This window comes from Aethalodelphis obliquidens, unplaced genomic scaffold (assembly GCF_003676395.1).
Source record: "Aethalodelphis obliquidens isolate GAN/ISIS:26980383/991018 unplaced genomic scaffold, ASM367639v1 scaffold9, whole genome shotgun sequence".
Lineage (NCBI taxonomy): Eukaryota > Metazoa > Chordata > Mammalia > Artiodactyla > Delphinidae > Aethalodelphis > Aethalodelphis obliquidens.
In genome coordinates, this window is record NW_020837953.1 from 36,398,831 (window position 1) to 36,418,083 (window position 19,253).

Consider the following 19,253-nt stretch of genomic DNA (forward strand, 5'->3'; position numbering starts at 1 on the left):
ACACACACACACACACACACACACACACACACACACACACACACACACCCCACATATACACACACACGCAGCTGCAGCACGCTGGGTCACACTCCTTGCTGGCGCCAGGCAGGAGACAAAGGTCGCCGAGGCTTCCGGCGCCGCGCACCTGACACAGCTGAGCCGCTCCCCGGGCTCCGCCAGCCCCGAGCCGGTCTCGGCGAGGTCTGGACCCCGTACCCTGAAGCCGGAGACCCAGCCCGTTTCTGCCCTCGGGGGTCAGCACCCCACCCCGGCCCCGGCCCCAGTCCCAGCGCGCAGAGGGTTAAGACGCGGGCGCGGGCGGGGCAGGCGGTCCCCGGGCGTGATTGGCTGAGCTGCCCGGGCCCCGCGCCCCGCCATTGGCCCCTCGGCGGGCCCGCCTCCTGGGACTCGGCGCCGGTGCCGCGCTTAGCCTCGGGGACCCAGCGCGCCGCCGCGGCACGCAGCCGCGGCGTCCGAGGTGTGCGGCCGGGAACTGGTAGTGGGGCCCGGGGAGCAGCGCGGGGCCGGAGCGAAGCGCGCGAGCTATGGTGAGTGCTGCGCCCGGCCCGCCTTGACGGTCCCCCGCGGCGGCGCCGGAGTGGGACTCGGGGCCCGCCCGGCTCGCGGGGGCTGGGCGCAGGCAGCAGCCCTGGGAGGGCGTGGAGTCGGGGGGCGCGCGGGCAGGGCTCGGCTCGCCTGGCGGCGCCGCGCTCGGTCCCGTCGGGGGCGGCCGCGCCGAGCTTGGTTCTGGGCGGCTGGACCCGGCCGGGTTTGGAGGTCTTGGGGTGGCCGATTCGGTTCGGGGTCCCTTGGTGCGGTTCTGGGCTGGGGCGTCCGGAAATCCCTGGACCCGGCTGGGCTTAGAGACCCTCGGCTGGTTCCGTAAGGGGGTCGGGGGCAATCTGAAGAGACTGTATTCGGTAGGACCTGAGTGTTCTGGGCCTCTGAGGTGGTTCCGGGGCTCGACTTGGGGCATCGTGGGTGGCGGCGCCGAGCGCCTTCATAAGACTAGGTTGGGCGCCCTGGGACTGTGAATCCAGTATTCCCCTAGGGGCTTGAGAGTGGAGGCTGGGCAGCCAGGTTGCGGCTGTCAGAGTCCAGGGGCCACTTGGGGACCCTAGGCCCAGCGATCTGGTCTCCCCAGCATCTCCCGGTAATGGGTCTTCAGAGGAGGGGGTTGCTGAGACCAAGCACTGACTTGGATGGGCAGTGGTACCGGGGAGAAGGGAGCTGGGCATGGGGATTTCAGGGGGGTTTCTGAAGCCTTAGGAGAGAAACCCATTTGGTCGGGCCGGAGTTGTTGAGGCTGTGTTAGAGAGGAGGGTTGTCTCTGGAAGGAAAGCTAAGACCTTTCAATATCTCTCTGGGGCCCAGTGATCACCTCTCCATCTTGGGGGCCAAGGCCACCTACTTCTCTGTGGCTTCTTTCCCCAAGGACAGGCCCCTCTGATTCTCTCTCTAGTCCAGTTCTGTACCCTGCGGAGTGGATACAGGTCACCACGTAGGGCCTGAGGAGGGCACGTGCCAGTGATGGTGGCTGCCAGTCCTGGGGAAGCAGCCACCTCCACTTCTCCGTGGCAATGCTGCCAAGCCTGTGGGGGCCCGGGTGGGGGCAGGATGGGATCCCCTGTAGACTGACGAGTCCCCCCAGGGGCTCCCCAGGACCAGCCCCTACTCTGCCCAGGGCTGGAGTGCCCTTACAACATCCCTTTCATCTTCCCTCCAAGCCAGTCCCCTCTTTTCTCGCTCCACGAGTGTCCGCCTCCCCTGTACCACCTGCCTCTCCGGAGTCAGTAGTAATGCAGGTATGGCTTGACTCTGCACCCAAAGGTGCTTAGAGACCATCTTGGATCCAGCCCACCTCGTAGATCAGGAACCTGCCCCTGGATTGCTCTGCTTGAACCCCCCGCGGACCGGCACTTGATTTAAGGTCTCAGTATATGGGAAATAAAAAGGGTGTCGTTGAGGTTGAGGTCATATCATCCACTTTGCCTCCAAGCCCACCCTGACCTAAGTTACTCAGAAAGAGAACTGTTTTCTCCTTAAATATCAGTAAAGAAAGAGAGGTCACCTTGCATTGGTGACACTTTTCAGAGCCTTACAACCTAAGAAGCCTCCCAGCCTGTCAGAGAGGCCCCTGGCTTTGGCATCAAACAGATTTGGATTTGAATTCTAGTTCCCCTACTTCCCCAGAGGGACAAATTACGTCATCACCTCCCAGTATCAGTTTCCTCATCTGTGAAGCGAGATGATGGGTCTTATCTCACAGGGATGGTGTACAGATTCAGTGAGATAACCCAGTGAGAGTGCTTTGCTCAAATACAGCTAACTTTCCTTTCTTGTACAACCTTAAGCTCAAGGTGGGAAGTTCTGCCTGACATCTAACCTATTTGCTAAGTCTGGAAGAAGGATTAAAATTCATCATGTTGTGGGGAGAAGGGAAGAGTGATACTTAGAGAACGGGTCATTGGCTCACCTTTTAACAAAGATTTATTGAACACTTACTATATGCCAAGCGCTGTCTAGGGAGGGAAAAACAGTCGTAAACACTGTGTCAGGAGAGCTTCCACCAGTTCATAAATGTCCACGCAATCCTCAGGCTAGGTGGCATATCTTTAGGAGAGGTAGAGAGATCCTGCCAGGTGAGGGCTCCCTTCTGTATGGAGAGGTGAGAGAAAGCTTCACCCAGCAGGTGGCATCTGAGTTGGAAAGAACATCCCAGCTAGGGGAACCTGTGTGAGCAGGGGACCAGAGGTGTGGGAGTACGGGAGAGGCCTGAATGGGGCTTGCCTGACACCTGGGCATCAGAGAGGCAGGAGAGAGGAGAGAGAGTGGGCAAGGGATGCTGATGGGGCTGGATGGCTGGAGGCTTAGGCAGACCGAGGAGCCAGAACTCCACTGTGGACTGTTGGTCCACTGCATGTGGGTGCAGAGGAGGCTGATGTCAGGCCTCCTTGCTCCCCATCATTTTGGTTTCCCCTAAACCCTAGTCCCTGTGCTCATTCCTGAGGTGGGGGTGATTCAGGGCCGCTAGAGTGTTTATTCCTTGGATCTCCTGCTCCATGGGTTTTAAACAATTCAGCGTTCCCTCCATCGTTGCCAAGTTTCCCCTGGCCCCTGGGTTCCTAGTGGGGCTCCTTTGGAGAGTGTGTGGGCTGTTTCCTGTTGTCCTGGCTCAAGCTCCCTGATGGTTCCAAGCTCCCCACCCAGGTCTCTAACCCCTTGGCGGGGAGTCAGCGCTGTTCTCAGAGACCTCAGGTAGACCCCCCCAGTGCGGGCTTGACATGAGGGTTCTCAGGAGGCACAGCAGCAGGCACAGAGGGGTGAAGGAGATTGCCCAGGGTCACACAGCAAGATAGCGCCAGAGCAGGCACAGACCTCCTAGATGTTTGGAGGGTTACCAGATGGACAGGTTGGGGGAAGGAGGCCCAACCCGGCATTGCCAGTCCACTCTGTGGCACCTTGAGAATGTTCCTTTACATTCCAAACTAGGGGCTGAGCACAAAGCCACAGCTAAGGGTTGGGAATCATCTTGACCGTAAGTGGCTGAGTTGAGGACAGGTCCAGCTCCTAGGTTTGAATACTGGATATACCACCAACTTGCTGCGTGACTTTGCATCAGTTATTCCCTCTTTCTACACCTCCTTTCCTACCAAGTGGGGCAGATCTGCTCCTTCTGTAAGATACAATGTAGAAATGCTTCATTGCCTATTAAGCACTTGAGGGAAAAAGTATTATTAATTAAAGGTGGGAGGCCAGCCACATCCCCCCTGAACCAGTCTGTAGGGGGTTCCTGGAACACAGAAGTACCTTTCCCGGTGTGGCCAGAGCCTGTGCTCATAACTGGGTTATTGCTAACATTTTGGTAAATAGGCATGTTGTTAACTTTTGTTAAAGAATAAGTACATTGTTTCCCAGACAGAACTGGAGAGACCAGGAGAGCAGCAGGATTTGAGGAGTAAGAGGGCTACAGGGTGGATTCAGCAGAAAGTTTCAGGCGTCAGCCAAGACATAAGCAGGTTGGCTAAAGTCCACACTTCGATGACAGCGAGGGAGGAACCATCAGCAAATGTTTACGACTTTTCGTTCCCCTCAATTTTTTCTTTTTGGTTGACTAGCTAAGCACCTCGCCCCCGTCAGAGTGCTGCATTCATTCATTCATTCGTTCATTCATTCATTCACCAAACAAGTATGCGTGGCATAATGCCAGGAGCTGGGGCTGTGGGTGGTGTGAACGAGACGGGTAGGTCTGTCTTCCACAGTCTGGTGGGCAGGCAGATATGGAGCAGGAAATTACCAGTGTGATTTCTGTTACCAAGGAGACTCGCAGGGTGCCGAGGAACAGATAGGGCAACCTGGCCTGGGGATCAGAAGAGGCTCCCTGAGGACGTGACATTAAGGTTGTAGCCTAAAGAATGAACATTCTAGGCAGAGGGAGCAGTAAGTGGGAGATGGGACAAAACATGGTGCACTCGGGAGTTAATTCAGTTGCAGGTTGGGAGGTGGCCCCGGGGCAGGCGCACGCAGGGAGGGCCAGGTTAAGAATTCGGGGCTCGATCCTAAGGGCAGTGAGAGGAGTGATGTGGTCAGGTCTGCGTTTTGAGATGATGGTACAGGCTGCTTTCTGGAGAATGGGTAGGAGGGGTGAGGCTGGAGGCTGGGAGACCATTTAGGAGGCTGCCAGAGTGGCCCTAGGAGAGATGACAGTAGTCTGGACACCAGTCACTGCCCCATCCACCCCACACCACATCCCCATCATGCTGCCCAGAATGGGCAGTGAGGAGAGGAGGGAGCTGTGGCCACAGAGGTCCCACAGCCCTGTGGACATTGACCTTTCTCTTCTCATGCTTTCATGCAGATAACTAGCGGGGCTCCTGGCCTCCAAGAACTTTGACCTAAAAGAGAGAAAGGTGAAGCTTCTGAATGGCTCTGAAACAAGGTAGAAAACAGGGATGCAGCTCCAGAGTCACCCTGGCCATGGAGGTGTATCAGGGAAGTCTTCCCAGAGGAGGCGGCATCTGAGCTGCTTCATATGGCAACAGTTAGTGGAATGGAATGCTTCCTAGGAGCCAAGCTTTGGAGACATGACAACAAGGAGATACTCTCCTGTCCTTAAACAGTTATAGTCTGGGGGGCAAAGTTTAATGAGCAAGCAACACTGACTGAACCCCACTGCCAGTGAGAGGTGCTGGGGGTCTAGGCCCTGAGGGTTCTGCCCTTTCCCCAGCTGCCCTGAGGATGGGGTGCCTGGGATATCCGCTGGCCTGTCTCAGCTCGCTGACAAGCCTCAGAATGGCTCCCTCCTCCCCACAGGCTCCTGGCGAGGTGGGTGGTGGGGGGCGGTTTACCGACAGGGGAGATGGAAACAGAGGAACAAGTTTCTGGAGAACATTCAGGAAATTAGCTGAGGGAGGACCCAATGTCAGGGCCCAGAGATAGGGAGGTAGGCCTGGCTGCTAGATCTTCTTAAAACCTCAAATGCTTGTTTTAAAAGGGGATTTGTAACCGTCTAATTCAACGTCCCCATTTTACAGGAGGGAAGACTGAGGGGTACAATGAACCTCTACCATGTGCCTGGCACTTAAATGTAACCCTTTTGACTGTCACACCAACCACAGGAAGTAGGTTTATCCCCATTACAGAGCTGTGAAAGCTGGTGCCCAACGGCCACTTAGGGAATTAGGAGCTGGAACTGGGCAGCGGCCTCCTGATTCCTCAAGATTCTGGCTTCAGTCCCAAACTACCACTCAATTTAGCAGAAACTTCCTTCCTGGGAAAGCCCCCTGAGGACCTGGATGGGACTCCTGGGCAGTGGCCAGAGGCATTGGGAGCTGATTGGGGCCAGGCTGAAATACTGATTATCTTTCACCTTTGCACAGCACTTGACAGTGAAGTCCTCTCCTCCCCACTCACCAACTGTCCTTGAGTCCCACTGCCAGGCAGTGGCAGAGCTAGGACTTCAACCCAGGCCTGTGCTTCCCCGCCCAGACCCCCAGCTCCCCAGCTCCCGGCATTGCCCCAGGGGCCCTGGCCCACATCTCCAGTGGCCCCTGACTGGAGATGTCCCAAGCTTCCTGACCACACGCCCCCGTGAGTGTGAGCCTGACACATAAGCCTCGCCTTCCCTGGGCTCCTCCCCACAAGCTCCTTTGCCTCCTTGGCTGTAGGCAGGAGCGGGGCGGGTGGCAGCCAGGAGGAGTAGGGTTACAAGTGTAAACACCGTCATGTCAATATTTACCTCTGCCTGGAACCAGAGCCTCTGCCTCCCACACGCTGCCCCTCTGGGTGCACATGGCCTGCTCCAGGCCGCTCTGGTCACTGAAGGCAAGGCCAAGGGTGGAGATATGTGTAGCTTCCAGCCCAGCTCTGCCTCTATCTTTCCGTGTGGCCCTGAGCAAGACACTCTCCCTTCCTGAGCCTTAGTTTTCCCATCTGTAAAATGACATGGCTGGGATAGACCGATTCAAGGGGCCTTTTCAGCTGTGACCTGTAGGATCACAAGCGTAATACTCTGGTTCAGAACACAGGCGTGAAGTTGGCCAGACGAGGTTTGAATCCCAGCTCTGCCGTTTCCTCACTGTGAGATTGTGGGCAAGTCAGTTAACCCCTTTGAGCTTCGTTTCTCCGTCTGTAAAATGAGATCCTAACATACCTGTTTTGGAGGGTCGTTGGTGAGGGTTAATGAGATGATGCATTAATGCGCATGGCTTTTGGCACAGGGTAAGAACTGAGTGATGGTGGTGGTAGCCGTTACTCCAGAGAAACATTTTATGATTCTCTGAATCCAGACGCTGGGTTGCGTCACTTGGGGACTGGAGCCAAGGGTGGGGACTCCAACCTCAAGCCCTCCTAGTGCTCTGGGGCCACTGGCTGGGCTGGGGGGACCCAAGGGTTGGAAAAGCCCCTTGGTTAACACCACACACACACACACACACACACACACACACACACACACGGACACACACACACACACACACACACACGGACACACACACACAGCTGAGGCTTCTTTTTCTGGATGGAGGTCCAGGACTGACCTCTGAGACTTGTGGCAGTGAGAGCAGCAAGGAAAGGTGGAGGAGGCAGAGCGGGGAGGAAGGATGCATTTCCAAAGCAGCTATTTCACAGAAGCTCCGAGTCCAGTACACACAGGACTGTTCCCTCCAGCCCTGGAGAGGAGGAGGCATGGGATGAGGCAGCTGCCGGTCAGCAGAAGTGGACCTACAGACCAGTGGGCCCAGGTTCAAGCCTGGCTCCCACGCTTTTTGCTCTGTCACTTTGGACAGCATGTCGCCTCTCTGAGCTGTGTTTTCCTCGTCGCTAATATGGAGATGCTGGGGCCTAGTTTGTACAGTAGTTGGAACAGTTTCGTCAGGTGCTGTTTCAGAAGATCCCAGCTCAGTCCTGGCACATACAGGGGGCTCAGCCGGTATCAGCCTCATGAGAACCACACGCCAGTCCTGGTGCTGCTTGTGTGGGTGCTTCTTGAGGACAAGATTGTACGTTTTTTTTAAATTGTGGTATAATTTGCATAAGATGCACACATCTTGTACAGCTCAGTTTTTACAAATGTACACACCTACATCATCACCCCCTAGATCAAAATATAGAAGCTTTCCACTGCCCCAGAAAGTTCCCACGTGCCCCCTTCTGTCAACCCCCTGCTACAGGGGGCTGCTGACCTACTTTCTATTCTCTGTTTTGCCTGATTTTTAACCTTACCTGCATGAATTCATATGTATGTACACTTGGGTCTGGTTTCCTTCAGCTTCAGTCAATACTGACCGTTTGTAGTTCTTCCGTGCTGTTGCCAGTATCTGGGCCTTTTTAGGCTCTATTGCATCCCACTGGGTAGATGTGCATGTAAATGTCCGTGGATGAGAATTTGAATTGATTCCAGTTTGGGCAGCGGTGACATTCCTGTGCGTGTCTCTTGGGTGGGTCTTAGGAGTTGAACTCCCGGGCCGTAGGGTCAGTGCGTATTTAACTTTCCTAGAAACTGCCACACAGTTCTCCAAGGAGGGTACTGTTCACCTCTTTGCCCAGGGCCCCATGGCCTAACCTAGAGTACTTTCGTGATGAATGTTTTTAGAAGCAGGATGGAATTTGAGTCCTTTCTTTGTCTTAATGCTTCAGATCCACACTGTCGGCCCTGCCTCTGCTGTCAGGGCCTGGCAGCCAGGCTGGGGCTCTGCCTAGACCCTGCCTGAGCTTTCTCTAGGCGTCTGTCATTTCTCAGGGCAGGGAGGGGGTCCTGGCCCTGGAGACCCCAGGCCATGAGGCTCTACCACTGATTGTCTGTGTGACCTTAGGCAAGTCCCTTCCCCTTCCTGGTCCTCAGTTTCCCCTTCTGCAAAACACTGTGTGGATTGAGGTTTCTGCAGCTCCCCAGTTTCTGGTAGGCTCCCCTCATTTGGGAGCCATTTGCTCCCAATTGCTCTGTGCTTTTCCACCTCCAGGGTTGCCCCTGTGCCACCTGTGAACCCCAGCTGTCCCGTATCTCTGAGAAAGGACCATTTGGGAAAGTGTGGGTAGGCTCTTCATCTTGGTACCCTCCCTACGCACCTCACTGTGAATCAGTCCTCCCTGGGTGAAAGCCCCCCAGAGCAGGCCTCTGGCCGTGGGAGCCCCACCCATGGAGGCTTTGCAAAGGCGATGGAGCGAACCTGGGTCTGTATCCTGCCACTTTGGGCTTTGTGACCTTGGGCAAGTCTCTCCACCTCTCTGAGCTCCTGAATCCTCATCTGCAGGGTTATAAGGACGAAATGAGGTCTTGCATCATTGTGGGGACAGAGGTGGATGGGGCAGCAAAGTCCCTGCCCTTAAGGAGCTACATTCTAGCGGAGGGAGCCAGAGACCAAACAGACAAACCAACCAACCAGAAAGATCACTTCAGAGAAAGGAAAGGAAAGAAAACAATGTGGCTGTGAGGTGGGGGGTGGGATACTCTAGACGGCCGGGAAGGATGAGGAGGGGGCAGCCAGGCAAAGATGCGGGAGAGGAGAGTTCCAAACAGAAGGAACAGCAGGTGCAAAGAGCCTGAGGCAGGGACGAGGGATTTGGCACGTTATGAGTGGCAGGAAGGCCGATGTGGCTGGGCAGAGGAAGCAAGGGGGAAGTGGGTAGGAAGAGGTGGCGTGGAGGGGCCAGGTCCTGCAGGGCCTTGTCAAGCACGGGGGGAAGCTGGCATTTCATTTTTTGAGTGACGGGAAGCCACTGCAGGGCTCCAAGTAGGGGATGACTCGCGTTTTGGTTTATGTTTTAGGAAAGCCCTGGCTGCTGTGTGGGGGAATGGCCTGTAGGGGGCAGGAGTGAGGCGGGGAGGCCAGTGTCTGGTGAGAGTGGGCCTCAGTACTTTCTCCTGTCCTGAGGGCAAGGAGGCTTGTGTTACTCTAGGATGTGGGATTTTAGCAGCTACTTCAGAGGACGGGCGAGCAGTAGTGGGGGCATCCCAGGTGCTGCAGGATGTTCCCGGCAGCAGAGCATGGGGGGCAAAATTTGCCTTTGGAGCCAGAGAGACCTGTCTTAAAACCTCCATTTGAACTCAGCCTTCCAGGGGGAGCTTGGGATTCTCCCAAAGTGACCCCTTTCCCACCACCCCAGGCCCTGAGGACCCAGGGACATGGAGCCAGAAGGGCACAGAGCCAGGGCCTGCCTCCCCCGCTTCCGCACACCCTGCCGAGAAGTGAGGCGGAGGAAGTGATGGCCTCAAAGGCACGCCTAGCCCCTCTGCCCTCGGGCTGCTGCTCCCACGGCCCGGCTCGAGGAAATCCTGTGGCTTGGTGGTTCCTGGGTGTCCCGGGCTGGTCTGAGGCAGGAGGCGGCCACGAGAAAGCAGTACTTCATTTTTCTCTGCCCCTGAGTGGGTGGTTACTCGGTATCCTGCTGGGCTTCCGTGGGTGGAGAGAAGGAAGAGGGAGGGCATGGGAGTTCACAGAGTCTCAGAAGATCTACATGGAAGTGGGACGTAGACATCATCCAGAACAACCTCTTCGCGGGGAGACAAAGCCTCAGAAAGGGAAAGAGGCTTTGCCTGAGGCCACACGAGTTAGAAGCAGGACTTAGACCCTGACTTCCGGGACTCCTAATTCGGTGCTCTTTCTGTTAAGATGTGGGTCTCAGAGCCAGATAGACCTGGGTTCTAGTCCCAGCTCTGCCACTTAATCCTAGCTGGGTGATCTTGGGCCAGGGACTGTTTCTGAGCCTCGGTTTTCTCCCCTGTGGAATGGGATGATAGTAATTCCTTTCTCATGGTGTTTTAAAGAGTGGTTGAAATGATTCTTGTAGAGCTCATAGGATGTGCACATAGTGGGTCCTCGGTAACAGGAGCTGTCAATAACGTAATGTTAGTAGGATTGAATAACATGGCTATTGCAGTTCTGTAATTCTGAGCCTCGCGAAGAGCTGGAGAGACCTGCTGCGTGCTAGGCTTCGCTTGTGCTGTTTTCTAGTTCTGGTGAATGCAGTTAGGCTGGGGAGGTGAGGAGATTCCCATCATCAGCCTATCTCACTGCTGGTTTATTTTACTTCCCCATATAGTTGGGAGACCCTTTAACAAGGCCCTTAATTATCACCACCACCCCAACACACACACACACACACACACACACACACACACACAAACACACACGCACACACACACACACACGTGCATGCGTGAAAGGATTAGGTGGGCTGGAACGATTCTGTCTGCCTGCAGCCTGAATAGGGAGCAGACAGGCATTAAATGCAGGCCCGGGATGGAACCCTAGGCAGCTCCCACTTTTTGCGCCAGGTCCCTACTACACACTCACTGATTCTTGTTTGTGCAGCATGGCCTTGGGGCCAAGAGCAGGGGTTGAGGTATCAATTTGAACTTGAACCCTAGCTTCACCACTTATTTGTTGTAAAGGACCTTTGAGCAGGTAAGTTTTCCTCTCTGAGCCTTGGGTTTCCCATCTGTGGTGTGGGTAAACAACCTGCTCCGGGGCGTTTGCAAACATTAAACGGCGGAAGCTGTGCTCAGAGCACGTGTGGCATATTCAGCACTTGACTCTGCGAGATGGGCGTACTAATTACAACACACATATGTATGTCCCAAACCCGTTAGCCTGTTCCTCTTTCCACAGCTGTTCTCAGAAACTTTCTTGACAGTCCCCGGCCCACCCATCCCCTTTGAGGGACGAAGGAGACTGTCCCTCAGCCCCCTTCATTCCCCACCCCCGACTGCCTTCTATCAGGCTACAAGTCACCTTGGACGGAATTTCCTGCTCTTTCTTGTCTCCTGCACCAATGCAGATCAGGAGCCGGTCTGCCTGGGTTTGAATCCCAGCTCTGCATTTACTTGAGCAACTTTAGGCAAATCCCTTTAGTTCTTAGCCTCTCTTTCTGCCTAACTGAAATGGGAAGAATAATAGTACTGAACTCATACAGCTGTTTAAACAAGCAGTATAATTCTTGTAAAGAGCCAGAGTCTGTGCCTATCATAATCTGGGATCCATACCATAAGTGCCTAGTAAATGTTAACTGATTTTATTATCGGATGGAGTTCTGAAGGAGCAGAGTCCCTACCTCTTTACATCTGTATTCCCAGCACCTGGCAAGGATGGGCTTGGAAGGGATTTGGGTTCTGCAGGGATTTGCACCATGGGCAACAGAGAGTTGTATTGCCTTACCAGTGAATTGGGCCTCCCTGAAAAGACCTTTGTCAGGGACTCGGGTCATATTGTGAGCTTGTTTATGCCCATGTTGTGGGCAGACATTTCCCACAAGCCTACTCCGCATCACCCCATGCTCTAGACGGTGTGGGAGAAGGTGCAGACGCAGGGCTGCCTTAGTGAGCTCACAGTCCACAGGGGAAGCTAGGCACCATGGTTCTGATCCAATTCGAGCATGGTCAGCACTGGCCAGGCAGGCGACTTCAGAGAAAACTTCTGGGGTTGGTGACACTTGATGATTCCTTGGGAGAAATGATGTGTTAACTTCTGCCTACCTTTGATTTTTCTTCCATAATCCTTTTGTTCTTTCCTGCCATAGCGTTTACTGGTCTCAGCTATTACATAAAGATAATCAGGCTATCATAAAAAAATCCACAAACAATAAATGCTGGAGAGGGTGTGGAGAGAAGGGAACCCTCCTGCACTGTTGGTGGGAATGTAAATTGGTACAGCCACTATGGAGAACAGTATGGAGGTTCCTTAAAAAACTAAAAATAGAGCTACCATATGACCCTGCAATCCCACTCCTGTGCATATATCTGGAGAAAAACATGGTCTGAAAGGATACATGCACCCCAGTGTTCCTTGTAGCACTGTTTACAATAGCCAAGACATGGAAGCAACCTAAATGTCCATCGACAGAGGAATGGATAAAGAAGATGTGGTACGTATATACGATGGAATATTACTCAGCCATGAAAAAGAATGAAATAATGCCATTTACACCAACATGGATGGACCTAGGGGTCATCATACTGAGTGAAGTAAGTCAGGCAGAGAAAGAGAAATACTGTATGATATCACTTATATATGGAATCTAAAAAGAAATAATACAAATGAACCTGTTTACAAAACAGAAACGGACTCACAGACTAGAGAATGAACTTATGGTTACGGGGCAGGGTGAGGGGAGCGGGGGAAGGGTGGGGGGAAGGGATAGTTAGGGAGTTTGGGATTGACATGTACACACTGCTATATTTAAAAAGGATAACCAACAAGGACCTACTGTATAGCATAGGGAACCATGCTCAATGTTAAGTGGCAGCCTGGATGGGAGGGGAGTCTGGGGGAGAATGGATACATGTATATGTATGGTTGAGTCACTTTGCTGTGCATCTGAAACTCTCACAACATTGTTAATTGGCTATACTCCAATAGAAAAGTTAAAAAAAAAAAGATAATCATGTTTCTTGAGTATTTACTGTGTGCTAGGCACAGTGCTAAGTGTTTTATGTTATCAGTTCTCTTAACTGATAACATCAGCCCTATGAAGTATTTATTATTATCCCCATTTTAGAGGTGGGGAAACTGAATCACAGAGAGGTAATGTATCTCTCTGAGCCAATAAGTGGTAGAGCAAGATTTGAACCCCAGACAGTTTGGCCAGAGCCCAAGTTCTTTTTTTTTTTTAGGTGTTTTAGGTATTCTTTTTTTAAAAATTTATTTATGTATTATTTTTGGCTGCGTTGGGTCTTCGTTGATGCGCACAGGCTTTCTCTAGTTGTGGACGGGCTTCTCATTGTGGTGGCATCCCTGTTGCGGAGCACGGGCTCCAGGCACGCGGACTTCAGCAGTTGTGGCTCACGGGCTCCAGAGTGCAGGCCCAGCAGCTGTGGCACATGGGCTTAGTTGCTTCGCGGCACGTGGGATCCTCCCGGACCAGGGCTCGAACTCATGTCCCCTGCATTGGCAGGCGGATTCCCAACCACAGCACCAGCAGGGAAGCCCAGAGCCCAAGTTCTTAACCACTACACTAGAGTGCTTTGTCTGTAACTGACTGTCCCCCACAGTCCTATGACTAGGCAGTCTCGCAGATCCTGACTGCTTCCCCTTCCATGGGAGTCCTTTGCAGCCAGCAAAGATTAAGAAGTTAATATGAGGTCTTTCTGTATATCCTCCCTTAAGCATCAGCTCTGGCTTGAGCTGATGTCCTTTCAGGAGAAAGGGATCTGGAAGTTGAAACCCTGGAAAACAAAGGGCTTGTATCTGAGAGAGGAATAGGGATTAGAATAGAGGCATTTAGTGGGGTGAGGAAGGGAACTCAGAAGGCTGAAAAAGTTGGAATTCAGACTGAACCAATATTTGCCGAATGCATCTTCTGTGCCAGGTATGGGGGTATCTCTGCCTTCAAGGAACTCCTAGCCCTGTGGGAGAGATAGACAAGTCAACTGGCCACAAGTGAAAGGCAACAGCCTTTAAAGGCTGGAGGAATGGATGACTAACTTGGCCCAGGGAGGTGATATTTTGAGTTGGGTCTTGAAGGATGATTAGGAGTTCACCAGCCAGGCAGAGCCAGTAGTGGCAGAGCCAAAATTTAAACCTGAAGAGTCTGTCTCCAGAGTCTGTGTTGTCACCCACCGTGGCATGCTTGGCTCCACTGCCCTGCGAGGCCTGGCCTTGGGAGAGTGATTCTTCTGGTCCTGGGCCACTCAGTGCGGGCCCTGGGCAACTGTCCAGCCATTTCCCATCCAACCCCTGCTTCTGTCCTCGCAAACCCTGCTACGCACCCCTTCTGCAAGGGTGGTGGGTGGTTGACCAGCCTTGCATGGAGAGTCTCTGCCCTCTCTAGATGGCCAGGACTTGTGTCCTGAGAAGGACACACAGATTCCACCTCCGGTGCACCTGCGGCATCAAAAGAGGCATGAGGAGTCGGTGAAGGATTTCCTGTTTTGTTTTGCAACTCTCCGCATCTCCCCGCCCCCCAGCACCTGAAATGAGCTTTGCATAAGGCACTTCCTCAGATCATTTCCAGCAACCCCGGCAGGTAGAGGTTGGTTGTTACCATTTTACATCTGCAGAAGGCAACAGAGAGGTTGAGCTGCATGTCCAGGGTCACACAGCTAGGCAAGTAGAGAGTCCAGAATTTGTTCCTCAGCTTGTCTAACTCCAAGGCCTGTGCTCATGTTTTTAAGCCATGAGGAAGCAGAACAGTTCATGATAGGCCTGTGCCTTTCTGGTGACAGATGCTCTCACTCCCATTCCACATAACCTATGGGCTCCTAATCAGGGCCCCGGGAATTGCAGGTTAGTGGTAACAGTAAGACTGCATTGACTGCAGTGCTTCTCAAGCCCAAGTGTACGTGAGAATCACCAGGAATTCTGGTGACAAATGCATATTTCATTGCCCTTGTTACAGACATTCTGATTCAGTATATTTGGAGTGGGGTACAGGAACCTACATTTCCAGCGAACTTCCTGATTCTGACGCTGGTGGGCGAATGATCACACTTTGGAAATCCTGACTTATTACACATATGCTCTGGGCCCAGCCCTGTCCTGGGCCTTTTGTTTTGTCACTTCAGCCATCAGAACATTGCTTGGTGGGGGAAATTGATGCAAAAGGAGGTGGAGAGTCTTGAAAGAGACCTCTACCAGTCATAATAAAGACATTTGTAATCAACGTACTGTAAGTGTTAATTTAATCTTTAGATTAATTGGGTATAGAATGGAGAGCACACAGAAATGGTCTTAGGTAATTGCATAGATTTCTGATTTTGAGCAGGATACTGTGTGACCTTATGTCTGAAGAGCCCGTCCCAGGCAGGGGCTGGCGGGAGAGCAGTGGCAGGGAAGACATCTCTCAGGAAGAAACATTTGAGAAGAAGTCTGAAGGGTGGGTTAAGGATTAACCAGGCAAAAAGATAGACAAGGATTCTAGGCTGAGAGAATGGCATGTGCAAAGGTCCTGAGGTGGATGACCTATAGCATGTTCAGTGCAGCTGGAGTAGAAAGTGAAAGTGACCCAAGGTGAGGCTGAGGGGTCACCAGGGCCTGGGCCCCATGGGGTTATGTGGACCAGGTGAGTGTGTGTGTGTGTATGTGTGTGTGTGTGTGTGTATTTCAAATCAATAAAGTTTAGGCTTAATTTTCTTCTACACCGAAAGACCCCACTTAAGCCTGCAAAGGAAGAAAAGGCAAACATCTATAACTGGAAGGGTGGAGGGTCCACCTGGCCCTGCAAAGGGTGCCAGCAGGGAGATGGCAGGACCTGAATTGCCTTTTTTTAAATCCTCTCTGGCTGCCGAGTGGAGATGGCCTTGGGTGAGGGGGCAGGAATGGAGGTGGGAGATGGTGGTCCAGCCCAAGCCTGTGGTAGTGGTGAGGGAGAGGCAGACAGAGACACTGAGGGGTAGAGTTGACAGTCTTGGTGATTGATTGGGGCAGGACAGGGCATCCAGCCCATTGCTTTGACAGGTGAGAACTGAGCCCAGGAGGATGCATGAGCTGCCCTGGGTCAGGGTCACACAGCTTGGTAGTGGGCCTTCCAGCTAAACTCTGACTCAAAGCCCAGCTTCCTGCTAGCTGCTTTTGCAGCTCTTCTTCCAGGCCTTCTGGTGGCTACACCCGCTCCCTGTGCCCCCCAGCTCCCCCACTGTGGAGTCTGCTGGCTTCAGAGAAGGGGGAGGCTTTATGGGCACAGATTCTGTCTTTGAAGCATCTAACGGGGGAGGAGCAGCTCTCTGCCCTCCGGATTCTTTTTCCGTGACCTCTGCACCCCGCTGCCGCCCTCCCCAGACTTTGAAGGAGTCCACAGAAGTGGGGCTGGGGTGGGGACTGGAGTCGCTGTGCCCACACGGCCCCTCACTGGGCAGGGGTGGGGGCCTTCCAAGGACCTGAGGAGGCTCCCTGCCGTGGAGAGAAAGGAAACACAAGGGCTGAAGCCTGGGCCTCGGCCGGTGAGGTTTCCCCAGAAGTAGGAGATGCCCCCTCATCCAAACCTCTTGTACTGGAAGCTGGCCCTTTAAGATTTCTGTCCCCCTCCTGCCCCCTCCTCACATTAACTCTCTGGCAAGTAAAATCTCTGAGATGTTGAGTTAAATGAATTTCTAGCTCTGCAGGCCTCTCCCCACCTCCCCATCCTGGTCTAAAGTATCCCCTCTCGGGATCCAAGATAGCCATAGCTCCCCTGTCATGGACCTCATTCCCTCTGTATCGGAGCCCCCATTTTCCTCTTTGGGGCTCAGGCTCCCCCTTTTTCTCTCCAGGTTCCAGAGCCCATTTTCCCTTCAGGATCCTTTTCCCTGGGAATTGCCCCTGGACTTGGACCCAGGACTGATCTCCCTCTGGGGACTGGGTCCCCTGCTCTCCTAGAGATGAGACACCTACACACACACATGCGCACGCGTGCGCTCACACACCCACACCCCAAGAACTGGCACACAGTAGGTGTTCAAGAAATGTGTTCTCTTCCTCCTGCCCCACGTTTTCCAGGCCCCCCCACCCCCACATGGGTAGTTTTGCTCCGGGAACTGCATGCGGTGTGGCAGCCGGGCCTGGGAAGCAGCTACTGTTAACTCAGAACGTCGGGTGGAAGAAAAATGAGGGCTGAGAAGGGACAGGGAAAGAGCTCAATGGTACCGGCTCAGCCCCCTGGTCCTGATGTCCTGTTGGATCGGGATGAGGCAAGTTTGGGACAAGTCAGAGGAAGTCCCCTTCCCACAGCCGGGAGCTCATTGTACTGGGATCATTGCGCTGGCAGGACATGGGCAGCAGGTTTGGAAGTGAGGTGGCGGGGGGGGGTGGCCTAAGAGCCGCTGGCGGCTTCCTGGAGAAAGAAGCCAGGATCTCCTCGAGCCTCTGGCCGCCGTCAGGAGGACAGTACCCTGACCCCTGGTTTGGTGCAGCTCTTTGTGGCACCTCTTCTCTCTGTCCTCTTTCCTGTCTGCTCGCAGAGCAGGAGGGAGGAGCCGTAGTTTGGTGAGCGTTAACTTTGAGCCAGGCTCTGTGGCAAACGATATGTGTGCTGACTCATTTATTCAGAGTCAGATCTAAAGAGATAGGTCCTCTTATGTCCCCATTTAACAGATGAGGAAGCTGAGGCTTGGTGAGGCGAGGTGACTTGGCCAAGGCCACACAGCTTAGAGCTGTAACTCCAGAGCCAGGAGTTTTTTGCAGGCTCCTCTGGAGCGTCTAACTTCAGGGCAGAGACTGGGTGGGCTTGTGGCTCAGAAAGGCTTCAGGCAGTGAAGAGAGAGGGGCCAGCCGAGGAGGACTAGAGGAAGGTTGCTCTGGAACTCCTCCTCGGGATCTCTCTGGAGGGAAGCAGGTGGTCCCCTTCAGGGAGGGGCCAGGCAGCTGGAAGCAAGTTTCGAGCTGCATGAGGAACTGGCACTGTTCTGTCCTCCGGGCACTCTCGCCCTTTAATTGTGCCTGTTACTTCTCTGCCCCAGAGGGGAAGCCCTGGAGGGCAGAGACCCTGGCTGTCTTGGCCCACCTGCTCTCAGCAGACACCCGTGAAAGACTGAGTGGAGGGAGGGTGCCACCCCACAGGGCTGGAACAGGGGAGGGGGCAGGATGGGGAACAGCCTTCCTGTGCCAGGGCGACAGTCCTGGAGCCAGTGCATGGTTCATAGTGTCATTAGAGACACGTCTCTAAGCGTTAATGCCGGCTAACGGAGAAATAGAACTCAATATATGTAATTGCACTTTGCAAGCAATTCTGACCCCCATCTATTGTGTAATGTGTTTCTTTAAGGAACAAAAGCTGGAACAAAATGTCAGGGAGCATTTCTGCCGGTGATCTCGGATCCCTCCATTGAAGAGGGATTTTTCCTTCTTTGGTGATTTGTGAGTTTTCTTGCTGTCCCCAAGTGCCAGTGATTCAGCCGTAAAGCTCATTCAGGAAGGTCCAGAGGAATTTTCCTTCTCCATCAGGTTCCATTTGGGCAGTGCCGGGACACCCAGTGACACACTCGAGGCTGGGTGAGGAAAGCCGGGCACACTCCACCAGCCACTTGTCTCTGCCACCTCCACCTCCATTTGTCTTCCCTTCCTGGGGCCCAGAGCCATCTCAGCTGGATCAGGCAGGCAGATCAGTGACCCAAGGGCTCTTCCAGCCTGACTCGGTACAGCCCTGGCCCTCTCTGGGGGAAAATGAGTCACTTCTTCAACCCTGACATGTTTCTCTTTATGTGGAAAGCAGTGGGGATGGGGAGAGCCCCTCTTGGTTCCCTCCAGACTTGTTTCTCTGGCCGTGGAGGGAGGGATTCCAGGGCGACTTGTTGGATGGGGCAGCCAGACCCAGTGAAGTCAATAAACCGCAGCTTTGACAGCGACCAGGGTCACCCTGGAAGGAACTGTGCTGAGCTGAGCAAATAGAACATCCCTCCCCTTGAGTGAGGCTGATCCCTCGCCCCTTCCTCTGCCCACCCAGTGCCCTCGGGGCGGGGGGCATGCCAGTCCTTTCTACCCCTTAACCGGTCTTTAACCTGGTCAGATTAAGGAGGTATATGGGGGTGGGGGGTGTTAGTTAGCAGTGACTATTCTGAGGATTTGGAAATCTGACTTCAGCAAGGGAGAGAGGTGTGATGGATTCCATCAGTTGGTGATGTCTGCCAGGGCCTGGGGACAGGGGTGCAGGGTGGAGACAGGTGTTCCTGATCACCTTTCCTGGAGAGGAACTGATGGGCCTGGGTTCACTGCTCTCCCCCAGTTTCCCTGTTATTTCCTAGGTGACCTTAAGTAAATCGTTTTACCTCTTTGAGACACTCTTCTCATCTGTAAAACAGGGCAAATAATACCACCCACAGTTGTGAAAAATAAATGAGAAAGCAT

The 19,253-nt window shown here is 53.6% G+C and overlaps 1 protein-coding gene and 1 long non-coding RNA gene across 2 annotated transcripts in view; one reads left to right on the forward strand and one right to left on the reverse strand.

Moving 5' to 3' along the window:
* The window catches only part of LOC113622095 (uncharacterized), a 4,491-nt gene extending 4,205 nt beyond the window's left edge, over positions 1–286 (reverse strand). The window contains exon 1 of the long non-coding RNA XR_003433405.1: positions 149–286. This is a non-coding gene — a long non-coding RNA (uncharacterized LOC113622095). The remainder of the gene's footprint in view (positions 1–148) is intronic.
* Positions 287–446: 160 nt separating this feature from the next.
* ECE1 (endothelin converting enzyme 1) overlaps positions 447–19,253 on the forward strand; it is a 114,452-nt gene continuing 95,645 nt past the window's right edge. Inside the window, exon 1 of the mRNA XM_027109861.1 lies at positions 447–551. Coding sequence (XP_026965662.1) covers positions 549–551 — 3 coding nt within the window. The 5' untranslated portion in view covers positions 447–548. The remainder of the gene's footprint in view (positions 552–19,253) is intronic.